A 22,030-nucleotide genomic window follows, 5' to 3' on the forward strand; every position below is an offset into this window, starting at 1 on the left:
GCTCCAGGTAACCTTTCATTCTATTGTTGTAAACTGCTTGTCAGATGAAAGGGGAGAGCACTGTACAACACTAACTGACTGTCTGTAGAGCAACCTGCAACTGATTACAAAAATGGCCACAAATCCCTTTTCCAATAACTCTGCTTTGTAGCGGAGGTACGAGAATAACTTTAAAAGAATGTAAGCTTTCCAAGAAGTGACATGGCATTTAGCGAGCCATTGTTATATATCACTATAAAAATAGAGCAAGCCCTTTCCTGTGGGGACAACTGCACCAGTTTCATATAGGGAGCAGTGTGTGTCAGTTAAAACCAACAATGGAGGCTTTCAGATGTGTTCGTGTTCACACAAATGGATGGAAGTTATCACTGATCTTATATTTATTGCTGTTTGAGGTAAAAATTAAGATATCGCAGTGAGAATCCAGTCCCCTAATGAATGAAACTGTTTTCTTTCAGTTACATGAATAATCTAGCAGTGATAAACTGTTGATAAACTATTGAACAGTTTATCACTGCTAGATTATGCCATGACTGCTCATAAACGGGAAAAAAGGAAATTAATCCAACCTACTTTGTTTGAAACATTAAGATTAAAATGAGTATTTGTCAATAACACAAGAAGCAGTCTTTTAGTGATGCCACAGTGATTTTCTCCCTTTCCCTATACTAAATAATTGCTGACCTGATGGCTTCACTGCAATTAGAAAGACAGCCTGCACACCATCTTTCCCCTTGTCACTGCTCCGCTGTGACTTAGCTCCCATTAGCCATGGAAACAGCCAGTCAGGAGCATGTGTGTGTAAGTAATTGCATGTGCATGTAAATGTGGCCCTTCTTGGACTTGTATGCGTGTGTTTTCTGTCTTTGTTATCCTCTTAACTCTCCTGAGGTCTGCCTTCTCTCTCTTGCTCCCTCTAATCCCCAGAACACACACCCACACCCAGCAGAAGAGGAAGCAGGAATATATGTGTGTGTGTGTGTGTGTGTGGGGGGGGGGGGGGGGTGTAATTGAAGAACATGTGGTCCTCGCAGAAAACCAGTGATTCTGCCACGGGGTGGAAAGTGAAAGACTCAAATCTGTGAGGGGGAGTATAGCTGTGCTCTTCAGAGGCTCTTGTTAGGAGGATACAGCTGGAAAAACATCTCACTGTGGCAGCTGCTTCATTCGATTATAGCTCTAAGAAAATGCACTTTACTTCTTAATTAACATACATTTCCCAGATGTAGCATATCTAAGATAACTGAGATGATTAAGGGAGGGTAACTGCTAATGACCTCACTCAAAGATGCTCGTGGTTGCTCACTAATCTAAACACTTAAATGGTCAGCAGCAAGGTGTGGCAACTGACACTCCAGTGAGCCTGGAAACATGATGTTACATTTACATTGCATTAGTCACTGGCAGATTGCTCCAGGGGTTTCATTATCAATCCTCACCCTGTCTTGACACTAAAATACTAACACATTGACACTCTTCTCAGACAGATCCTCCCTGCATCCCTCCCTTCACGTCTCCTGCTCCTTCTCTCTGAGAAACATTTTGTTTTGTCAAGTTTGTCAAATAAAAGCCAAACTGGGTTTTTTTTTTCAACATAAAAGTGTGCAATTTTTCAAAATTTTCGCAAATCTATTTTTACATCCGTGCAATAAAGGAAATGTTGTCTAAAAAAGAATTTCTACTCCATGTAATTACAATGCTGTTGTAGTATTTGAAATGCTTCAACCTTTACAGTCGGTTGCTTTATTCTATTTTGAAAAGAAACTCCCGGAAGTGTTGGTGCGTTGACGCTATTTAAACGCCAGCCTCTCTCTCCCTCTTTGCTTACATTAACACTGACTGTCTCTCGACCTGCCGACTATCTGTCGCGCGGCCGGCCAGCTGAGAACATCCACGCGCTCGGGAGGTGAGCGAGGATATTTGGAAGAGGACAGGACGCAGAGACATCTCCTTCACGGCTCGACAAACATGCACACACTCGGGGTCCCATTTCTGCTGTTTTGGCTTATCTGGGGCCACTCCTGCGCGCTCGGTGGAAAAGGTAGGAACAAAAAGGAAAAAAAAAATTAGAAAGCGTGAGAAAAAAAACTTGGTTTCGAAAATCTTTGCCCTCTTTTTTGCGTTTGAGTTGCACAAGTTTGCAATGCGAGCGACAGCCGTCCGTCGAAGAACTTCGCAGTCAGGTTAAGCTGTCTTGAAGTTAAGCTGCATTTAAATGATTTTTTTCTTATGAATTATTGGCCAGTGGTTAGCTGAGGTTTCCTGTCTTGGCTGTCAGTTACTGTGGCAGGTGTTCAGTTAATTGGAAGTTTCCAGCGTTGAGTAATTTAAAAGAGAAATGTGTTTACATGAAACCACAACGTTAGCATCAGGGGGTCACTTATGATAATTTTAATTTATGGCTAATGAATTTGCCTAATCGTTTGCTTTTATAACTCTTCAAATGTGTGTTTTTGTACAAAGAAAGCCTTAACATTCATTCAATTTTTCATTCTAAAAGAACATTTAATCTAAAAAATGTTTATTATTGTGTTGTATCAGACATGACTTCAGTTACATTTTACAGGTGTTTGCATGCTGTTGAACTGGTCTTCACATAACCTCCTCTGTTCTCAACAACTGTACTTGGCCTGGATGCCTTTGAAATGCAGGACAAACATGACATTTATGGCAGTTATGTTTTTGGTCATGATTGGTTGGTTGGCCAGTGATCTGAAGATGATTTCTGTCTACAATTATCGATCAGTGCTCAGGGAGGGCAGCCATGGTTGGGATGCTGTATTCCATCACGTCTTCACCCTGTGATACTCACATCTTTCTCCATCTCTCTTTCTCCGGCTCTCTCCCTCTCTCTCTCTCTCTCTCTCTCTCTCTCTCTCTCTCTCTCACACACACACACACACACACACACACACACACACACACACACACACACACACACACACACACACACACAGTTCTGGCTGTTGTTGCCTATGAAGGGCAGCATTGGTTTACAGTTGTATTAATTGGGTCTCTGGAGTGAGAGTGCTGGGCTGACTGGCTGTCTGCGCTCAACCAAACATTATCATTATTTTTCTTGTTTATAAAAGACCTCCATATGGCCTGGAGCCAGAGGGAACGCTAACTAGGTTTAGATTAAGTTGAGAGAATTGACTGTTTTCTGTAGAGACTTCAAAGACTCATTAAGTTTTCAAAGGTGAGTATAAAATGTGTGAACTTGGCTTTGATTGCTACGTATATAGTAAATCCGTCAGTCAGTGGTGACTATGCAGTGCATGCTTGGGTCGTAGCTCTCTTTTCTTTTTTTCATGCTTTAACACCATAATTTCACAAATGCATGTGAGGAAAAAAAGTAAAAGGTTTGAAAGGAGTTGTTGTCACACAATCTTGAACCTTTGGGAAGTGAAGTGTCAGCAGTTCATATCACTTTATTGCACACTTCTGCCAACAAATCTTCAATGCAAAGTAGACAATGGAACAGACACTCGTGCGAGCAAGAATCTATAATCAGTAAATTTTATCTTAGGGAATGCCCATACAAATACATTTTAATATCAACCCGTGTAGCTTTTGCTACATTATTTGGAGAAAAGCTCTTAGTCTTTGAATTCAGGTGTTTTCAGTCCCTTTGCTGCAGGTGTGGAAAATCACATACATCAAATTTCTCATCAAATTGTGAAAGAATGGGTTGTCCTTTAAGAGCTCATTAAGTTTGATAAGAGCCCAATGTTAAAACAAGTTAGTTTGTGATATCTCTTCCCTCTAGATATTCCACAAGCAGCTGTTAGTGGTATTATTGCAAAGTTTAGGAACCACAGAAACTCAACAGCAACTCAGCAATGAAATGGCAAACAATGGAAAGTTACAGTGCAAGATCATCAAGTGCTAAGGAGCAGAATCTGTAAAAGTCTCCAACGCTCTGCTGACTCAATAACTACAGAGTTACAAACCTCCTCTGGCATTAATATCAGCACAAAAACTCCTGGAGGGGCAATGTGTAGGTGGCCCAGTGTTTTTGTGTACATAGTGTAAGTTTATACCTGGTGGAAGTTTTGAAAATGCTTATGACACAACACAAAGAAAACGCTCCCGGATTTGGTTTTAGCCTGGATTTGCAGAAACTAAGAGGTTTTGAAAGATGAAGCAAATATCTGTATTTTTTTTCTTTTTGTCTGGGTATTTTTTCCACATTGCCATGTTTTTTCTGGCAGTGGATAATATTCCCCATACAGCTTTAAAATGTCATGATATTTTCTTTCCAAGCACTGAAAATCTGTCCTCTACGTATACTTTCAGTAACAGTTCCAGCTCATCATCTGACTTTGGTCCCAGCAAAGAAACCATGATGTACATAAAAGAACATGCATTTATATATATAAAAAAAAAAAAAAGCTATTCAAGTGTAGAACCAGAAAGTAATATATCATCCTTTGGCTAGCTAATATAGGTATAGCATACCTCAGTTTTATTGTGCACTGCTCTATACCGCTCTTTGGCTGACTCATCTGTATCATTAGACCTTCTAGCAAAATATTCCCATTTTTCTCTTTTAAGAGTCCCACATTCCCACCGGGGCTTGGCATTTTTCTCAGTTCAGTTTCTTGCCTGCTCCAGTCGCTGTTATCATAAGTTATAGCGGCACATGTTTGGTATTAAAATATGAATCTTTGACAATCACAGTAATATTGCCCGACCTCAATGCAGTGCACAGTAACTGAAGGCCAAATATTGTCTACTAAACATTTAATGCAACATCTGAAATGCCTTTAAAAATGGTCTCTAAATGTCAATGCGATGTCCTAACACTTGACAAGGCGTTGTATTGTGAAGTACCGTTTTGAAAAAGAATAGATCAGGGCCTGAGAGTGCTGGTTGGATGTTTGCTTGTTGTTTAAACAGACAAAGAGCGATTTTTCTTTTGCATTCTTGTGCGTCTGTGCAGCTTCTTTGTATTTACAAGCTTCACAAGCTCAGCAGAACACATTATATACATGAAACAAAGGCTTTCAGCTGAATACCTTTACATAAGAAGTCGGGGAGAATAGACCAGAGCAGACGAGCGCCAAGAGAATCTGAAGGGTGCTGGGAGAGAGAGAGAGGGAGAGAACGGCAGGAAGAAATTGAAAACAAGACCAGATTTATGGGTGTCTTTTCAACAGAGCCATCCAGCTGCATTATCCCCGCCAGAACATAAATCGTGAAAGCGATGTGGAACGCAGAAGCATAACTCAGGTTTTCCTCTTCTGTGCAACGACTGGTGAAACAATGACTAGCGGGAAGTGCTCTGCCCATCCTGTCGCTCTTTTCCTTTTTACTGTCATTCATGCCCATTCTATTCCCTCTATTCCCTTTAATTCCCCATGTTTCTTCCCGGTTGTGTTTTCTCTGCCAGCCTCTCTCTTTCTTCCTTTGACTCTGTATCACTCTTCGCTGTTCTGCTCCGCTGAGCTGATGCGATTCAGAGGGCAAATGTCATAGAGAGAGAGAAGTGTTTCGTCATTCTCCTCCTCGCTTCTTTTTTCCATGCTTGAGCAGCCTTCGTTATGATTTCCAGAGGTAGCGCTGCTCCCTCGCTCTTTCTCTCTCTCTTTCATAGCCAGGATTCAATTCCAAAGGTTTATGGGCTCAAGTGAGATGTATAAATGAAGAGGCAGTCTTCTTTCTGTCTTACTTTGCCTTTTCTCATTTGGCGTGTGTCGCATTCTCACTCTATCCCGGCTACCTCTATTACTGGCCACCTCCTCGGTCCCATTTATATTTGCTCTCTTTCCTGTAGCTTGCACAGATTTGACTTCTGCTCTTTTATTTTCCCCTCAACTTTTCACCTCTCTGCTTTGCAATCATGTTTTCTAAATGAGAAGGTACAATATGTTTGCTGTGCGCAGTAACGGTTAGGTATTGACTTAAAAATGTCCTGAGCACCAACGTGTGAAGGAATGCTCGGTCTGACTCCTGCAGAGAGTATATGCAAATGAGGGTAGATATGCAAATAATGTCCTAATTTGGGTGTTAATTACTCAGCACAGCTAATTATAATATGTCTGATGAGGCGTAAGGTGGAGGAGAGGAGGGAAATGGAGGGGCTGCCATTGGATGATGTATGCACGGCGATAACAGTGTGTGTTTGTCCGGGTGTGAGGGGAGAGAAGTGCTGGTGTTTAGCACTGTGTGTATGCCAGTATTACACCAGCTGGTCCAATGGCCCCGGTGGGGCTTTCTGGTCAACACGGCTCAATATGTGGAGGATAAACATTGCATGCAATGCTGACTTCTGAAAGACAACCTCCTGCACTCTTCCCCTGTTATTTTACTAATGAAGTGACACACACATTCACACACCTAGACACTCCTGTACTTTAAAAAGTACAGGAAGCAAACACTTTATTTTTTTATTTACACACAGTAATTAGCAGCCACTGAGCTGGTGCTATAGAGGAGACTCAGAGTGAAAGATGAAAGAGGAACAATAATGTGCAGATGGATTTTCTACTGTAACAATAATCCATTTTTATTTTTATTTCATTATCCTCTCAGCGTATGTTAGAAATAAGAAATATATGAGGCTTTATGACACATATAATCAACTTGGACCTCACATTTCACAAGATTGGCTTCATTTGTTTGTTGGCCTCAGTAAAGGCACCAGTTTGAGTAATTTGGACTTAATTACATCAAGCACCAAAGGCATTTTCGTTTCTCAAATGGTCAGAAAAATAACAATAAAATCCAAATTTATGTCAAATAAGGTAACACGATCATTTGCTTTGATGTGTCCACATTGATCGTTTTCACTGTTTACTGTTAATCCTCCGTACCCCCAGAAAAACCCAGATGTAAAGATGAAATCAATAACAAATTAAATGTATTAGAAAATACTTGAATTTCCTGGTAAATGATTCCAAACACAGGGGAAGTTCATGCTTAAAAGACTCAAGCTGCTTCTTCAAAAATAGCACAATGTGTGTACCTCAAGTCAGATGGTCATTAATCTTTTGGACATTAGCGCAGTGAACCAGAATGAAAGCTGCGAGCAGCAGTTATGAATCCTGTGACACTTTAGGTTCGTTCTGTTTGTGCTCATGTGTCACGTCTGCATGGCAGTTTTCTTTGAAACAGTCCTTGCCAGCAGAGTAAGACCGAAGTGATGCTTTTATCATCTCGGCTGACTGTGACAGTGATTGTGTTTATATTCCAGCCAGAGTGTAGGATTATAAATCCTTGACTCTTTTTGTTCATAACTAAATAAATGGATGCATTTATAATTTAGCAATTTAATTGCTTAAGTGCAATTGTTTCAGTGAGTAATTCTGTTGCTTTGATGGCTTATTTGTTCGTACTTACCTTTCAGGAAACATGGGAAACGTGGCTAAGTATTTGCAGAAAGAGTAAACAAAGTTTGAGTTCAAGTAAGCTGTGTTTTTAGTGCTTAGACAGCCATGCAAAACTACCAGTATTGAAATGGCTTGTCCTCAGTTAACATTTAAATAGAGCAATGTTGAACAGCGGCTTACAACTTGAACTGAAATGCCGTGCCTTTGCTGTGTCCCATGAGCCGGTGTCAGTAAAGCGTTATCAATTGTCTCTATGTACACAGGCCTAGCAATCCCTTATTAAACAATAGACTGTGGTCTATTGTGACTCATGATAAAGCCTGAAGTTATGAAGACATGCACCACTGCGTGCTGTTTTAATTATTATTCCAATACAAACTTATTAGCCTGCAGTGTGTTTGCACACCTAATAAAATGTGTTAGCATTGTGGTGTGTGTTCAGTTCCAACCAAATATAATATAAACCCCCTACACACACACATACACGAAGAAACACACACATGCATACCCACTCACGCACACAAAGCTCTTTTCATGTTACCCCGAACTCAACTGAGTCATCTCCTTCATCTCTCTTTCAAGTTGTCTTGTGTGGGTCTCTTGTACAGTCAATCCAAAGCATCGCTATATGCTTTGAAATGGCTTTATGTTTGATTTTTTTATTGCTTCTGATTTCCTCTTGTAGAGACCGTGAAAGATCCTTGTATTTTCCTTTGTGAGTTATGACTGTGGGATATGGGTGAGGTGGGCTCAAAGTGAGACTGCACAGTTCAACATCATAGGTGCTCTGGGAAGCCATGCCAAGGGAAATTCTTTTAGGTTTTCTAATACTTTGTGTACAAGGCAGCTGAATGTGTGATTGAAAAACAAATCACTTTGAAAACAAAGAATACCTTGAGAAAAACCACAACTCTGTGTGTGTGCGAGAGAGAAGGAGAGACAAGAAAGAGCGAGAGAGGGAGTTTGTGGGCTTTTGCTCACACCTTTCGTCGGCATGCACGCACAGATGCATGCACCAGGTGTACCTGGAGCTACGATTGCTACTCAGTAAAAAGGGATCACAGGAGGTGAGGGGAAATGAAAGCATGTCGCTGAAAAGAAAGGTTTAATTTTCATGAGTCATCAGTCACAAGAGCTATCTGTTTCTCTTTATCGGTCTTCCACCATCCCACCTGTCTCTATCTGTATCATTGATTTTGCCACATATTCTCCTACTAGCAGCACATTATGAGTGAGCTTTGTATATATGTGTGTGTGTGTGTGTGTGTGTGTGTGTGTGTGTGTGTGTCATTACAAATATCCCAACTTCAGATCACTTTCAAATTCCATTTTCTCCTTCCTTTGTAAAGCTGCCAGTCTGGGGCCTCACCTCACTACAGAGAGGTTGTTTTTGCCTCTGTCGCTGCCTTTCTTGTCTCCTCTTTTGTCCTCTTCCATTTCTTCTCCATATCCCCCTTGCTTGCCTTGTCTTCCACTGCCATTATAAATCATTTAGATGGTGTAGTTATAAAATGTAACTGTGTTTTGAGGTGACATTGCTGTGTTCAATTTTGTGTGTTCGTGCATCACTTTTGTACAGTGTGTCTCTTTGTGTGAGTGTGTGTGTGTGTGTGTGTGTATAATAGATTGTTTATGCAGAATCCCTTTATAGCAACTTGCTATTTACCAAGAGCTCTGCCTGAGATGCCGACAAATTTTGATGTGCTTCTTGAGTTTTGGGCTTGGATTTGTAAGGTTTGACCTCACTGTGTAAAGTGCCCTGAAATAGCTTGTGATTTTGCAGCGCTTAGATAAACTCAAATAGACTGCGATGTTAAAGTTGCATGAAACAAAATGAACATTTCTCTTACAGGCACATCAAAAGTAGATTAGTTTTGTTACTTGAGAGTGTATCTTCTCTTGTATAACAACAGAGTTTGCAGTTTTCCCACTTTAATTTTCTCCCATAAAACAATAACCTCTTTGATGAAATATCAAAGGATTTCTTCTTTTCATTGATTAAAGTCTTGTTGGGCAAATTTTTTTTTACTTAGCTGCCTAATAACACACTCAAGTTTCAAAGTTGTATAAAGAAAAATAACCACAGCAGTAAACATCAAGGGCCATTTTTATATTATTGAACAGAGATAGGTGCCCTTTAATACAATTGCCTTTAAAATTTACACTTCAAAGAGTTGAGGACCCAAACCCGGGTCAAAGAAGACCAAGTAAACGTTCAAACTAGGGATGCACTGATACTGATGCTGGTATCGGGTATTGGGGCCGATACTGTAAAATGTGTGTGTACTCATACTCGTAAAAGTTAACCGATACCATGAACCGATACTAACTTATTTCATTAATCAGAGGGTGGCTTGTCATTTTTGTTGTAGTTTTTTAGATTGGCCACTAGGGGGACAACCCGCGCTAAACAGGCACGGGTTAGACGAGTCAGACTGGCAGCTCCAGATAAAAAAAGAGAAACTGGAGGCTGCTGTAGCTAGGCTAAACAAAATGTCAGCAGTGTGGACTGGAACAGCCAACTTTAACTCAGGTTTTGGAAAAGCGATGAAAAATGTCAAGAGAAAGTTAAAATAACAGAGGCTCTGACTCATTTTATCGCTCTGGATGACCAGCCAATGCCAGTCGTGGAAAACATAGGATTCTTCTCAGCATACTCGAGCTGCAATATGAAATTCCCAGCCGCCCACACATCAGGGAGATAATGGTGCCAAAGCTTTCTAAAGAGGTAAAGACAAGCAGTGTGTGCGCGATGTCAGTCCTTGGTTTAACGGCACAGTGGACTGATGATCCACGGGCAGATGGGGAGTTCGTTCGCCAATGCCAAATACTTTCGTTATTTTGTTTGTTTGTTTACAATATGGACACTCTGCAACAATTTAAAAGTTTATTTTATTCTCAAACCTAATTTGTATTTATTTTCTTCCAAACAGAAGTGTTTATTTATTATTCCGAAAGCTTGAGACAGTGCCAATAGTTCAGTGATATTTTGTTAAATTACAATGTGGAGACTCTGCAATAATTTAACAGAAGTGTTTATTTTTCACTTGAAATTTTTTTGTGGTCATTTTTATTAAGATATTATTTATTATCGGCAGAGAATAAAATAAAACCTGTCTTTCAATTCATTGCATTTGTGTGTGTGTGTGGTAGAACTATCGGTTTTTGTACTCTGTATCGGCAAGTACTCAGATCCAAGTATCGGTATGGTATCGGTTTGAAAAAATTGGTATCGTTGCATCCCTAGTTCAAACCCTTTAATTTAAGGCTTAGAGTGCTACACAAATAGGCTGTCCATGAGGTAAACAACAGAGAAATATCAATGTTTTAAAAATGAATTCTGTACAATTATTCATCTAATGTTGAATAATAATGTTTTTATTACTTTGCTCCTCTGTGATTAGCCAAAGTGCCCATGGTTTCTGGGTGTGTGCGTAACTATATCAGCTGCTGCGTCTAGTAGATTTAAAATTGAGATGTTACTGTTTCTGTTTAACTTGATGAAGATGCAGTTTAATTGAACACCATGTGTTTGTTTTAAAGCACAGTTGTCTAATAATGTACAGGTTGGACACACTCACTCTTATGAATGATTAAGTGTGATCAAGCTTTTGACTGTATTTATGATAAAAGTGTAACTTGGACAGAAACAAGATTCCTGATTACCTGAAAATGTTGCTTTGATCTTGTTGATTAATGCAACACCAAAAGTCCAGTGTCTGTAAAAAGAAAGTATGTTGAGTTTGTCTGAAAGGTTAGAGGAACAGTCGTGATTCAGCTGAAGCTGTAGTTGTGTTGACACAATAGTTGTATTGTGTTTAAGCAGCAAAGCCTACAAAGCTCAAAGGTAGACCCTTTCTAAATCGTAGCCACGTTAATGAAATATTGTGGGAAAGAGCAGCACAGCATTCAGCATTTATATACACTCAACAAAAATATAAACGCAACACCTTTGTTACTGCTCCCATTCCCCATGGGATGGACGTAGAGACCTAAAATTCATTCCAGATACACAATATAACCATCCCTCCCAAACAGTGGTCACAAATCAGTCCAAATGTGTGGTAGTGGGCACATCTGCCAAATTGAGATAATCCATCCCACCTCACAGGTGTGCCACATCAGGATGCTGATCTGACATCATGAGTAGTGCACAGGTGTACCTCAGACTGCCCACAACAAAAGGCCACCCTGGAATGTGCAGTTTTTTGCGCTATTGGGGGTCTGGGGACCCAGAACCGGTCAGTATCTGGTGTGACCACCATTTGCCTCATGCAGTGCAACACATCGTCGCATGGAGTCTACCAGATTGTCAATTGTGGCCTGTGGAATGTTGGTCCACTCCACTTCAATGGCTGTGCGAGGTTGTTGGATATTCGTGGGAACTGGTACACGCTGTCGTATACGCCGGTCAAGCACATCCCGAACATGCTCAATGGGTGACATGTCCGGTGAGTATGCTGGCCATGCAAGAACTGGGACATTCTCAGCTGCCATCTGCCCTGAACAATGTGAACCATGATTCATCCGTGAAGCGCACACCTCTCCAACGTGCCAGACGCCATCGAATGTGAGCATTTGCCCACACAAGTCTGTTACGGCGACGAGCTGGAGTCAGGTCAAGACCCCGATGAGGACGACGGGCATGCAGTTGAGCGTCCCTGAGACAGTTTCTGACAATTTTTGCAGAAATTGTTTGGTTGTGCAAACCAATTGTTCCAGCAGCTGTCTGGGTGGCTGGTCTCAGACGATCTTGGAGGTGAACCTGCTGGATGTGGAGGTCCTGGGCTGGTGTGGTTACACGAGGTCTGTGGTTGTGAGGCCGGTTGGATGTGCTGCCATATTCTCTGAAACGCCTGTGGAGACGGCTTATGGTTGAGAAATGAACATTCAATGCACGGGCGACAGATCTGGTTGACATTCCTGCTGTCAGCATGCCAATTGCACGCTCCCTCATTGCTTGTGGCATCTGTGGCATTTTGCTGTGAGACAAAACTGCACATTCCAGGGTGGCCTTTTGTTGTGGGCAGTCTGAGGTACACCTGTGCACTACTCATGATGTCAGATCAGCATCCTGATGTGGCACACCTGTGAGGTGGGATGGATTATCTCAATATGGCAGATGTGCCCACTACCACACATTTGGACTGATTTGTGACCACTGTTTGGGAGGGATGGTTATATTGTGTATCTGGAATGAATTTTCGGTCTCTACGTCCATCCCATGGGGAATGGGAGCAGTAACAAAGGTGTTGCGTTTATATTTTTGTTGAGTGTATTTACTAAGGTTAGAGTCATTATGCATATCTTTATCTAACGCGTGTGTTGTCTCTGTAATGGAAGAATTCATGGTTAAACTAGTATTGCGTTCTATTTCATTTAACAAGTTAATAAAAGTTAATAAGGCCGACTGGGACTCTTCCGTGTGGAGTTTGCATGTTCTCCCTGCGCCTGTGTGGTTTCTCTACGGGACTCCGGCTTCTTCCCACAGTCCAAAGACATGCCTGTTAGGTTAATTTGTGTTTCTAAATTGGCTGTCGGTGTGAATGTGAGCGCAAATAGTTGTCTGTGTGTCTGGACAAACCCGGTAAATTAATGTACTAAGACACACCAGCAGGAATGTGCCATCCGGCAGTATTCATTATTGTCACGTAGTGGAGGTAGGTGGACTGCAGCTTACACATCATCTCTTTAGTATGATCATTCCTATTACAGGGAACAGGTGGTGTTTGTTCCATTGTTTATGTTTCTGAGGCATTGCAAAGCCCACTTTGTAATGCAGTGTTTGTGTATTATAGATATATGTATGTACTTGCATTATGGTGACTTGGCAAGTTCAAGCAGGCACACAGTGCAAACACAAATACACACAGAAAATGCGCTAACAGTGAGGAGGTGCAAGTGAACACATAAAAGTTTTACAGGTTGAATCGAAGTAAACAGGGCTGTCTTTTATTGTGTTTACTGTATTTGCTGATTGACTCTGGAAACCCGGTCACAGGAAACTCTCTGTGTGCCAGAGGACAAAAAGACTGCACAGAGGAGAGTTGGGACTGTGTCTTGTTTTAGGTGCATGCTTTTGCTCCAACCAAATGAACACTTATTGGGGTTTGACAAACAAAAAATGGCACCTGGTGTTGGCACCTGGACACACACACACAAATTAATGATTCTGATTCTGCTAATAGGTTCAAGGCTATTTATCCACTAATGTTAGTTTTGGTTAATCAGAAGCACAAATATTTGGGTTTTTGACAATTCCTAGTTACTGTTTAACAAGAACATACATAATTACCTAATTTCATCACTCACTTAATAGTATGACGTATCCTCTGTTAATACACATGAAAGATGAAGTGTGGGCATAGGGTTTATTAGGCTGTTCTGATTTGTTCATTCTGCTGTTGGTTCACTTTCAAGCTCTCCTAACATTCAAACAGAAACTCCCTCTCAATGGAATAAGCAGAATTTTGACACTCACCACTGTTGTGTCAGCACAGCAGCATTTCTCATCGAGTTTTAATTTTTACGTACTCTGTTACATTAGCATTTTCTGCTGTCATTTTATTCTTGGTTCACAGCTTTTGCCATTACAACTTTGTTCTCTGTCAGCAAAAAATCCCATTTGCTCTGCAGAATCAGCATTGTGTTTGCACACTCTGATAACGGTGCTTTATGTGTGTGTGTGTGCTTCCAACTTTTTAAAAGTCATCATTTTGAATCAATTTACAAAATGAAACAATAATTTTATTGTAAGAGGGTCTTATTTGCAGTTCACACATAGTAAGGCCTTTGTGTATGTGCTGTTAATTTGTTTTGATTGAAACGCAGTGAGGTGCTGGTGTGCTGTGTTGGCCGAAAGCATGTTCTGTTATAATTTTGTTATTTATAATCTTCCTCCTTTAGAGTTTAGTGCTTTTTGTAATATTGTTAAAGCTACTTAGTGAAGCTTAGGTTGTTGCAACAATTTACTCACGGGCTACTTTGTGAGGTATACCTGTTTAACTGCTCGTTAATGCAGATATTTAGTCAGCTAATCACATGGCAGCAACTCAGTGCAATTAGGCATGTTCATATGTACAAGATGACCTGCTGAAGTTCACACTGACCATCACAATGACGAAGAAAGGTGATTTAAGCGAAATTGAACATGGTACAGTTGTTGGTGCCAGATGGGCTGTCTGAATATTTCAGAAACTGCTGATCTACTGGGATTTTTCCACACAATCATCTCTAGGGTTTACAGAGGATAGACTAAAAAAGAGAAAATATCCTGGGTGAAAATGCTTTGTCAAATGGCCAGATCACACAGGGTGCCATTCAGTCAGCTAAGAAGAGGTAAAGAGTCTTGATTTCTGCTTTGATTTTGATGATAGGGTTAGAGTCTGACAATGAACTAACTGTACTCAAATGGCTACCACAGTCACCACATCTCAACCCAGTAGATGTGGATGTAGATTTGCATCCCATCCTGGATGCACAGCTGTCAAATCTACAGCCATGCTATCATGTCAATATAGACCAAAATCTGTGAGGAATATATCCGGCATCTTTTTGAATCTATGCCATGAAGAATTAAGACAGTTCTGTAGGCAAAAGTAGGCCCAACCTTGTACCAAAGTCTACCTTGGTAAAGCATCCAGTCAGTGTATAAGTACTATTTATACTATTTTCCGCTTCCCACCTCAATTTGTGAAATTTTCTGATAAAATCACAAAGCATATGTTTAGATTTATTTTATGTTTTCACGAAGAAACAAAATAATTCTTTGTTCGTGTTAAAAAAATATTTTTCTCCAGTCAAACTGAAGAAATGACTGTCTTGCAAAGAAAAAAGCCAGGCAAGAATTCACAATGAAAGTAAAGAATGTCTTCTATAGTCTACCTGACATAATCAACTCACGAGTGAACTGGCAGTAAAATGACAAAGCTTTGTTTGTGGATTTCTCACCCCTACACAGTATCTATAGCACTTTTCCTCTGCAATTATAGTCAGTTTTCTTTGCAAGCAGACAATAATGTCATAGTGTGAAAAATATCTGAGAATAAGGACATTCTTAAAGCCGTTGACCTCTTTGGTGTGCGGGAAACCTGCAGTTAGCTGAGACTGAAGAAGTCACTTGGATGAGTGATGAAACGTTTTTTTTCACTGAAAACACTATGTTCAGATGAACAGAATAAACTTTTTAGGATTTCCTTATTGAGCATGCATCAAGACATACTTGATAATAAACTCCTGAGACTTAATCACTGACCTTTCTCTAAAGTCAGAAGCGAGCTTTTCTCCTACGCAATATTGGTTGAGAAAATGAAACTCTTCAGCCAATAAAAACTTTATAGCAACACTTTAATTTTACAATTTATTGCAACATATTGAAATACGTTGGACATTTACTAAGCAGTAGGTTGACTGTGCACATTTCCATGATCAGTGTTCCAATTGTAAGTCTGTTATGTTGTTTTCAGCATCATTTTCCAAGCTGAAGTCGCTGCAGTTTCGAACCTGTACTAACACTTCATTACATATGACCAAAATAGACATTTAGAGAGAGCAGACTGGGGATTCTCTAAAGCAAATAAGGAGGTAGTTGTGGGGGATCAAAAGGTCACCGATAGAAAAACCAGAAGTAAGGTGTGTGAAAGTGAGGGCACTGACCACAGTGCATTCATTTGGGACTCTCTTCGCCCCTCTTCTCCTCTTCATGGCCACTCAACAGTTATACTTTATCCAAATTGCCTGGTCAAAATTTGGTTTTAAGATGCCATCAATAGTGTAAATGCAGCGATGCTTACAAGCTAGGCCTGTAAATGCTCTTTGCCTTAATTGGACTTGAAAAAGTTATTTGTCTGCCTTGTGCTTCGTACTTTACCCTGAGACTGTCTTCTGGTTAAGAAAACTCAACAGGTTGTTTGTGCAAGACCCTTATTACAGCCTCCAGGTGCATACATTTTAAAACTAAGCAACTGGAACAGGTTTGTGTCCATGTTCTTTTTTCACCTAAACCATAATCTTTTCATAACTAAGTATCTTTAGTGAATAAATGTAACAATCGGTGATTACATTTAAAAATAGTCCTCCGAGAGACTTGAACCAAAGTCTGCTGGATGGAAGTCACGTGTGTCGTCCCTTTTAGATTGAAAAGTAGTCATACTGGTAGCGCCAAAGATGAAACATCATACAATATTAAAGATCTGCGGTGTTTACTTCTCAAGGTGATGTTTGCCTCTCCGGCATCATTTCTTTATTTAGACAGCAGCCTAGAGGAGCAGTGTGGAAGGGGGAACACTAGTAATTGCTTGGAAAGTCTTGACAAAAATTCACAGACTTGGATTTACCAGCTCTTACAGACCTTGTTTACTAGTATCATTATATTCAGAGTCTTATTTTAGTCCCGTGCTGTTTTTTTTTCTGTCTTTGAGAAATGAGGTCAATTTTGTAGCTATGCTATGATTTAAGAAAAAAAAGGGGAGGAGGTGATGCTACCCTCTTCGTTATTGCAGAATATGTAATTCATCCCTGTTGTCAGATATTGATTTTTGGAGAAAAGTGATGATAAACAATGTTTTCTTTCCCACCCTGATCCCTGTGGTAGATTAAAACAAACTGCTGAGAGTAATATGACTTGGCTTAGTATTAAATTCTGAAAATGCCCTCCATGGTCTTCTGACTTATGACACTATGAAAGTGTAATACTCCAAATATATTGAAATCCCTCCTGAATCAACCTCACTACCCACATACTTTATGCTGAGGGGTGATGAAAACAAATGCCATGAAAAAAGTATTGGAGACTAAATAAAATTCCACATAAATATGGCTTTCCCGGCTTAGAATTACAGTTCAGATTGCCACTGGAAAGCAAAGTATTGAACTGTATATTATTAGAAGATGTCCAAAGGAGAACAAATAATGTTTAACATTCTTTGTCATTGCTTGCTGACATTTGCCGTATAGTCCTTTCAGTCCTCAGTCAATCCACATGTACAGCAGACTTGCTGAAATTGTCAAATAACAACAGACAAACTATTATTAAACTGTCCAAAGCTTGCAAAAGTCACCTCAACTGTCCTTCTGTGTATTGAATCTCCAGGCTTCCTTTCTTTCTTTGGTGTCTGCCCCCTGTGTTTTGAAAGAAGAAATGAAGGACAGCGATGCCTCAGAAAATACCAAAGAGAAGGAAAAGAATCAGACCAACAAAGACGAGGAGGCCTAAAAACGAGACAGTGCGGAGAGGATACAGAAGGCAAGGACAGATGAAAGGCGAGATGTTAGGAGAGAGGCAGAGATAAGCAAAGGAATGAAAAAAATGCGAGAATCATGACAGAAAGAGAAGGAAGATAAAGGGGGTAAGGCTGCATGGTGTGGCCATGTTTGCCATTGCCACTCATTGTTTGGCGGCGTGAGCAGTCTGTGGTTGGTACCAGGCCCCAGAGCGATTCATCATGATTATGTGCTGGTAGGCAGGTAATGTCACAGCAGGCAGGGCCAGGCACACCCGAGGTGGAGGCTGCCGCTATTTCTGAGCATCTGTCTTTTCCAGCCAGGATCTAGTTTGTCGCATCAGCCTGTGTTGTGTTTCTGCCGTGCCCCCTGGATGCCTTTTCTCTCTCTCTTTCACTTTCTGTTTTCTTTAATTCTCTTTGACTCGCACACACATCTGCTTCGTGGGCTGTTATAGTTGTTCTACAGGACCACATAGCAGATGTGCATGTGTTGCTTTTAGATTAACAAATGGACAGAATGTTTTGAGCTACTCTGTGCTGAGTAGCTCCCTAATCCTGTCTGGAGGAAGTAATTTAAACATACTTTTAAATGTTAGATTCTGCCTGCACCTGTTTGGCAATCACCTCCCCTCGTTTCATTCTCCCCTCCCTCTCTCTGCGTCTCGCTCTTTTTCGGTGACTTTCTATCTTGATACTTCTCGTATCGCTAAATTCTTCTGTGGCATTTGAAGTAATTTGAATTCCTAGCCTTGAAGATTTGCATCTCTTTTATGTTTCAGTCTTTACTTATCCCAGTCAGCCACCTTTTGCTTCTTCTAAAAACAGCCCGGCGTGCAGCGATGAACAGTAATGCTTGTTTGTTTAAGTGTTGGCAGTTTTGGGTATAATCCAGTCGGTGGTGGTTTTTAAGCTTGTGAAAGAAGTGCCACGTGCTTGTAACTTTTGTTTGTGTTTGCATGCTTGCAGTTTTTCATGTTCATCATACAGTTGTGGGTGTTGTTGGAGCAGAAAGACAAACACACTCACTCATACATAAACACAGTCTATGTTATGTATTCTTCTTGGCTTCCTGTACACCAAGTCTCTAATGCATTGTGTGGTGGCGGGGAAGTCTGAATGATTAATGGTCGAGTCTGTGGTGTGTCTGCTGAGGCTGCGACTACAACCAGTGTCATTCTCACTTGCTGCTGTCACTCCATGAATATTATATAGGTTAGGTCTTGCTTGCCTCAAAAATATGTCCACATCTGTTCGTCTACCACCAGTTGGACATGTTTTAAGGCAGTTTTAGGCAGTTGAGCCTTCACTAAGACAGGAAATTGCTTTAATAATAGTTTTGAAATATGGAAGAGAAGTTAAAAAAATCACTATAATATGGACTGGAGAGCTAAAAATACAGTGCAAGGATATTTTTAATAAAAATGGTATTAAAGTCAAGGGAGTCAGCACCTGATTTGTTGACATTTTGTGTGAAGGAAAAACTTAGACATGGACAACATGTTCTTGCACAGCACGGTAAGTTAAGTTATCATTGGTAATAGGGAGGTGATATGACCCAAAATTCATATCTCGATATTTTTTTAAGCCATAAGGTAAGAACAAAAAGAGAGTTCTTAGTCAAAGCTGTGTCCCAGATGTCACACAGGCACTTTTATTAACATACAGCGTAGATGTACATGAAAAAATTACTCAAAAATAAATTCTGAGCATTTATTAAATAATAATGTTCCATAAATAAAAGAAAACAATGTTGTTTTTGTGCATAACAAAAAGCTCACAATTGTGCAGTCAAAATGTAAACTAAAAGATGCTGAGTATAATAACAAAGACAGATTTCACAGCTGCTCTGTTCCCAAGTTCTACTGCGTGACTGACAGCCTGGAGTTTGAAATCCGCTTAGTAACCGTGTCTCTTAACAGGTGCCATTTATGGTCCCTGTACACACACAATACGGTAATATTACGTTGAAGCACAGTACGTATCACTCCGCGAGGCTCCTCTGTAGCCGTAATGCTCCGACAATCCATCAAGCGGCCAAAGTTGTACTAAAACATTTTTTGACAGATTGCTGAGCGCCGTGTACCACACAAAATCGGTTCGTGGTCATCAAGCACAACCAGAATTCATACATAAGGCGCACTGTCAACTTTTGAGAAAATTAAAGGATTTTAGGCCGTGCAGCCCCAGTGGGCTGCATGGCGTTAGCGTGGTTAGCTCGTTAGCACGGTTAGCTCGTTAACACGTTGACGCTGTCCAGCCCCACACACGGGGCGATCCGCGGTAACTCGTTAACGGAGATTTGCCGTGTCCATCTTGTCGTTGCCTGCAGGTGAAGCGACGGGGGAAGGGGAGTTCTGTTCAGTGAAGGAGAGGCGAGGCAGAGTAACGTTGCGTAGAGACAAAAGTGGATGAAAGAGAGGCAAACTTGCGGCTCCACAAGTATAGTTATGACTTAACACAGACTATGTCGATATAAACGATATTGTCACATCTTATATCTCGTATAAAAATATATCGATATTTTTTTTAAAACTCGATATATCGCCCAGTCCTAATTGGTAATGTTTGGTACAGATTTTTTTTAGCCTTCATTGTTGTCTGTTTAAAGTGCACCTGGCTAATCAATGCAGGCTGCAAACCAGTTATTGTTTGATCCATATCTGACATCTGGCCTCTTCAGTTTTTGACTTTGTAACTCCCCTCAGCGACATAGCCAGGAACGTCATTATGAAACACTATGTGAAAGTCTTCTTTACAAGTAACTTGTATATGTATAGGTGTCCTTCACTGTAAGCTACCTATTAATATGCTGCAGTACTTTATTCACTATTGACTCATGAATTATTTCTGAAGATGGATCTGGCGTAGAACACAAGAAGGCTTAAAATAAGAGATGGAAATTACCACTTCATGTTGACTATGTGTGTTAAACCACTTGTCCAACCGGGGAGGTACTGTCAAAGTCATCATCTACTATAATCACTTAGTTGACAGTTTATATTACTGAAAAGTATTAGAGTGTCAGCGTGCTGCTATGTGCCTCCAGGTGCTCTGGAATATGATTACCTGTCTGTAGAGTTGCTTTGTCAGCAAAATCTTAGAGGGAAACGAAGCAGAACAACATTGAATTTTTTTTATGTCGTCACATCTTCCGCTTAGACAGCTTTTTAGCAGAATGTTTATATGTGCACTTCTCTCTTTGAAGTAGTAATACACAGTGAAAGCCGGTGTTGTTTTGCTTTTTTAGATAATACTGGCTTCCCAAATGGTATTCCCAGGCAGTCTCCCATCCAAGTACTAACCAAGCCCAGCCCTGCTTAGCTTCCGAGATCAGACGAGGTCGGGCGTGCTCAGGGTGGTATGTACCCCGCCTCCTGCCCTACGACAGCTGGGATAGGCTCCAGCGCCCCCCGCGACCCTGAAAAGGATAAGCGGAAGCGAATGGATGGATGGATGGCTTCCCAAATGTTCATATTTTTTCCTTGTCTTTGGACAGCTAAACACATAAACAGAAAAATTAAGGCTCTGTGATAATGATGACTTAGATTCTATACTTAACAACCATAATCAGCACCTTTGAACCAGCCCTGCGCTGCCTTGGTGCCTACACTGCTCTTCATTTGGCTCTTTCTACATTATTTTGTCAAGTGTATGTAAGTCAACTAAAACCATTGTCTACAAAGTAACTGAAAGACAAGGTTTTATGTTGAAAGAAACCATAAATAACATAGCACTTCCTAATTCACTAACTTTACACCATTACACGCTTTCCTCCTTGTCATTTTCTTCACTCTTCAGCTCCTTAAAGTCCTTCTTCCATCTTCAAAACAAACTCTCTTCACTGGTTAGTACATTTCCATCTCTGTCCTTAATCATCCTAACCTGCTGCACATCCTTTTCTATTCACTATAAGCCTTTTCCTTTGCCACTTTGTATTCTTTCCTCCATCTGAGGATGCATTTACCACTTTCTTGGTGGTATTGCTCAGGACTTCAGCTGTCATTTGGTAACACTTCCCTACCACCCAGAACCTGTCTAAACTGTCTGTGAGACATTCTTCCTTCTTCAACTCCCACAATTTAGCCCTAGCTTCTACCCTCACTTGCTTCCTTTTGATGATTTCCATATTCTCCCCAGACACCACTTTACAGTCTTGTATTGCTTTCAGATTGCACCTACTGCACAAGATATAGTTCACCTGTGTGCATCTTCCTCCAATCTTATATGTCACCCTATGTCCATCTGCTTTAAGGATATGCTCATCATGGCAATTTCCATTTTACGAAATCCACCAACATCTGCCCTTTTGCACCTGTGTTGGCCAACAGCACAACAGACAGTTTTTGTGAGACATTCTTGAAAACTTGGGCACTGAAAAAAGTAACATAATGGAGCAATAAAAAATTAAATAAAAACAATAAATCTGAAGCCTACATATTTTATTGAAAGACCGCAGGTAGAGTAAGTCATTTT

At 40.5% G+C, this 22,030-nt stretch overlaps 1 protein-coding gene and 1 pseudogene across 1 annotated transcript in view; one reads left to right on the forward strand and one right to left on the reverse strand.

Annotated features, from left to right (window-relative positions):
- The first annotated feature begins 1,852 nt into the window (after positions 1-1,852).
- The window catches only part of clstn2a (calsyntenin 2a), a 162,300-nt gene continuing 142,122 nt past the window's right edge, over positions 1,853-22,030 (forward strand). The window contains exon 1 of the mRNA XM_004542435.4: positions 1,853-2,041. Coding sequence (XP_004542492.1) covers positions 1,969-2,041 — 73 coding nt within the window. The 5' untranslated portion in view covers positions 1,853-1,968. The remainder of the gene's footprint in view (positions 2,042-22,030) is intronic.
- On the reverse strand, positions 20,808-20,929 carry LOC111501338 (5S ribosomal RNA; annotated as a pseudogene).

The sequence above is a fragment of the Maylandia zebra genome, linkage group LG18 (genome assembly GCF_041146795.1).
Source record: "Maylandia zebra isolate NMK-2024a linkage group LG18, Mzebra_GT3a, whole genome shotgun sequence".
Classification (NCBI taxonomy): domain Eukaryota; kingdom Metazoa; phylum Chordata; class Actinopteri; order Cichliformes; family Cichlidae; genus Maylandia; species Maylandia zebra.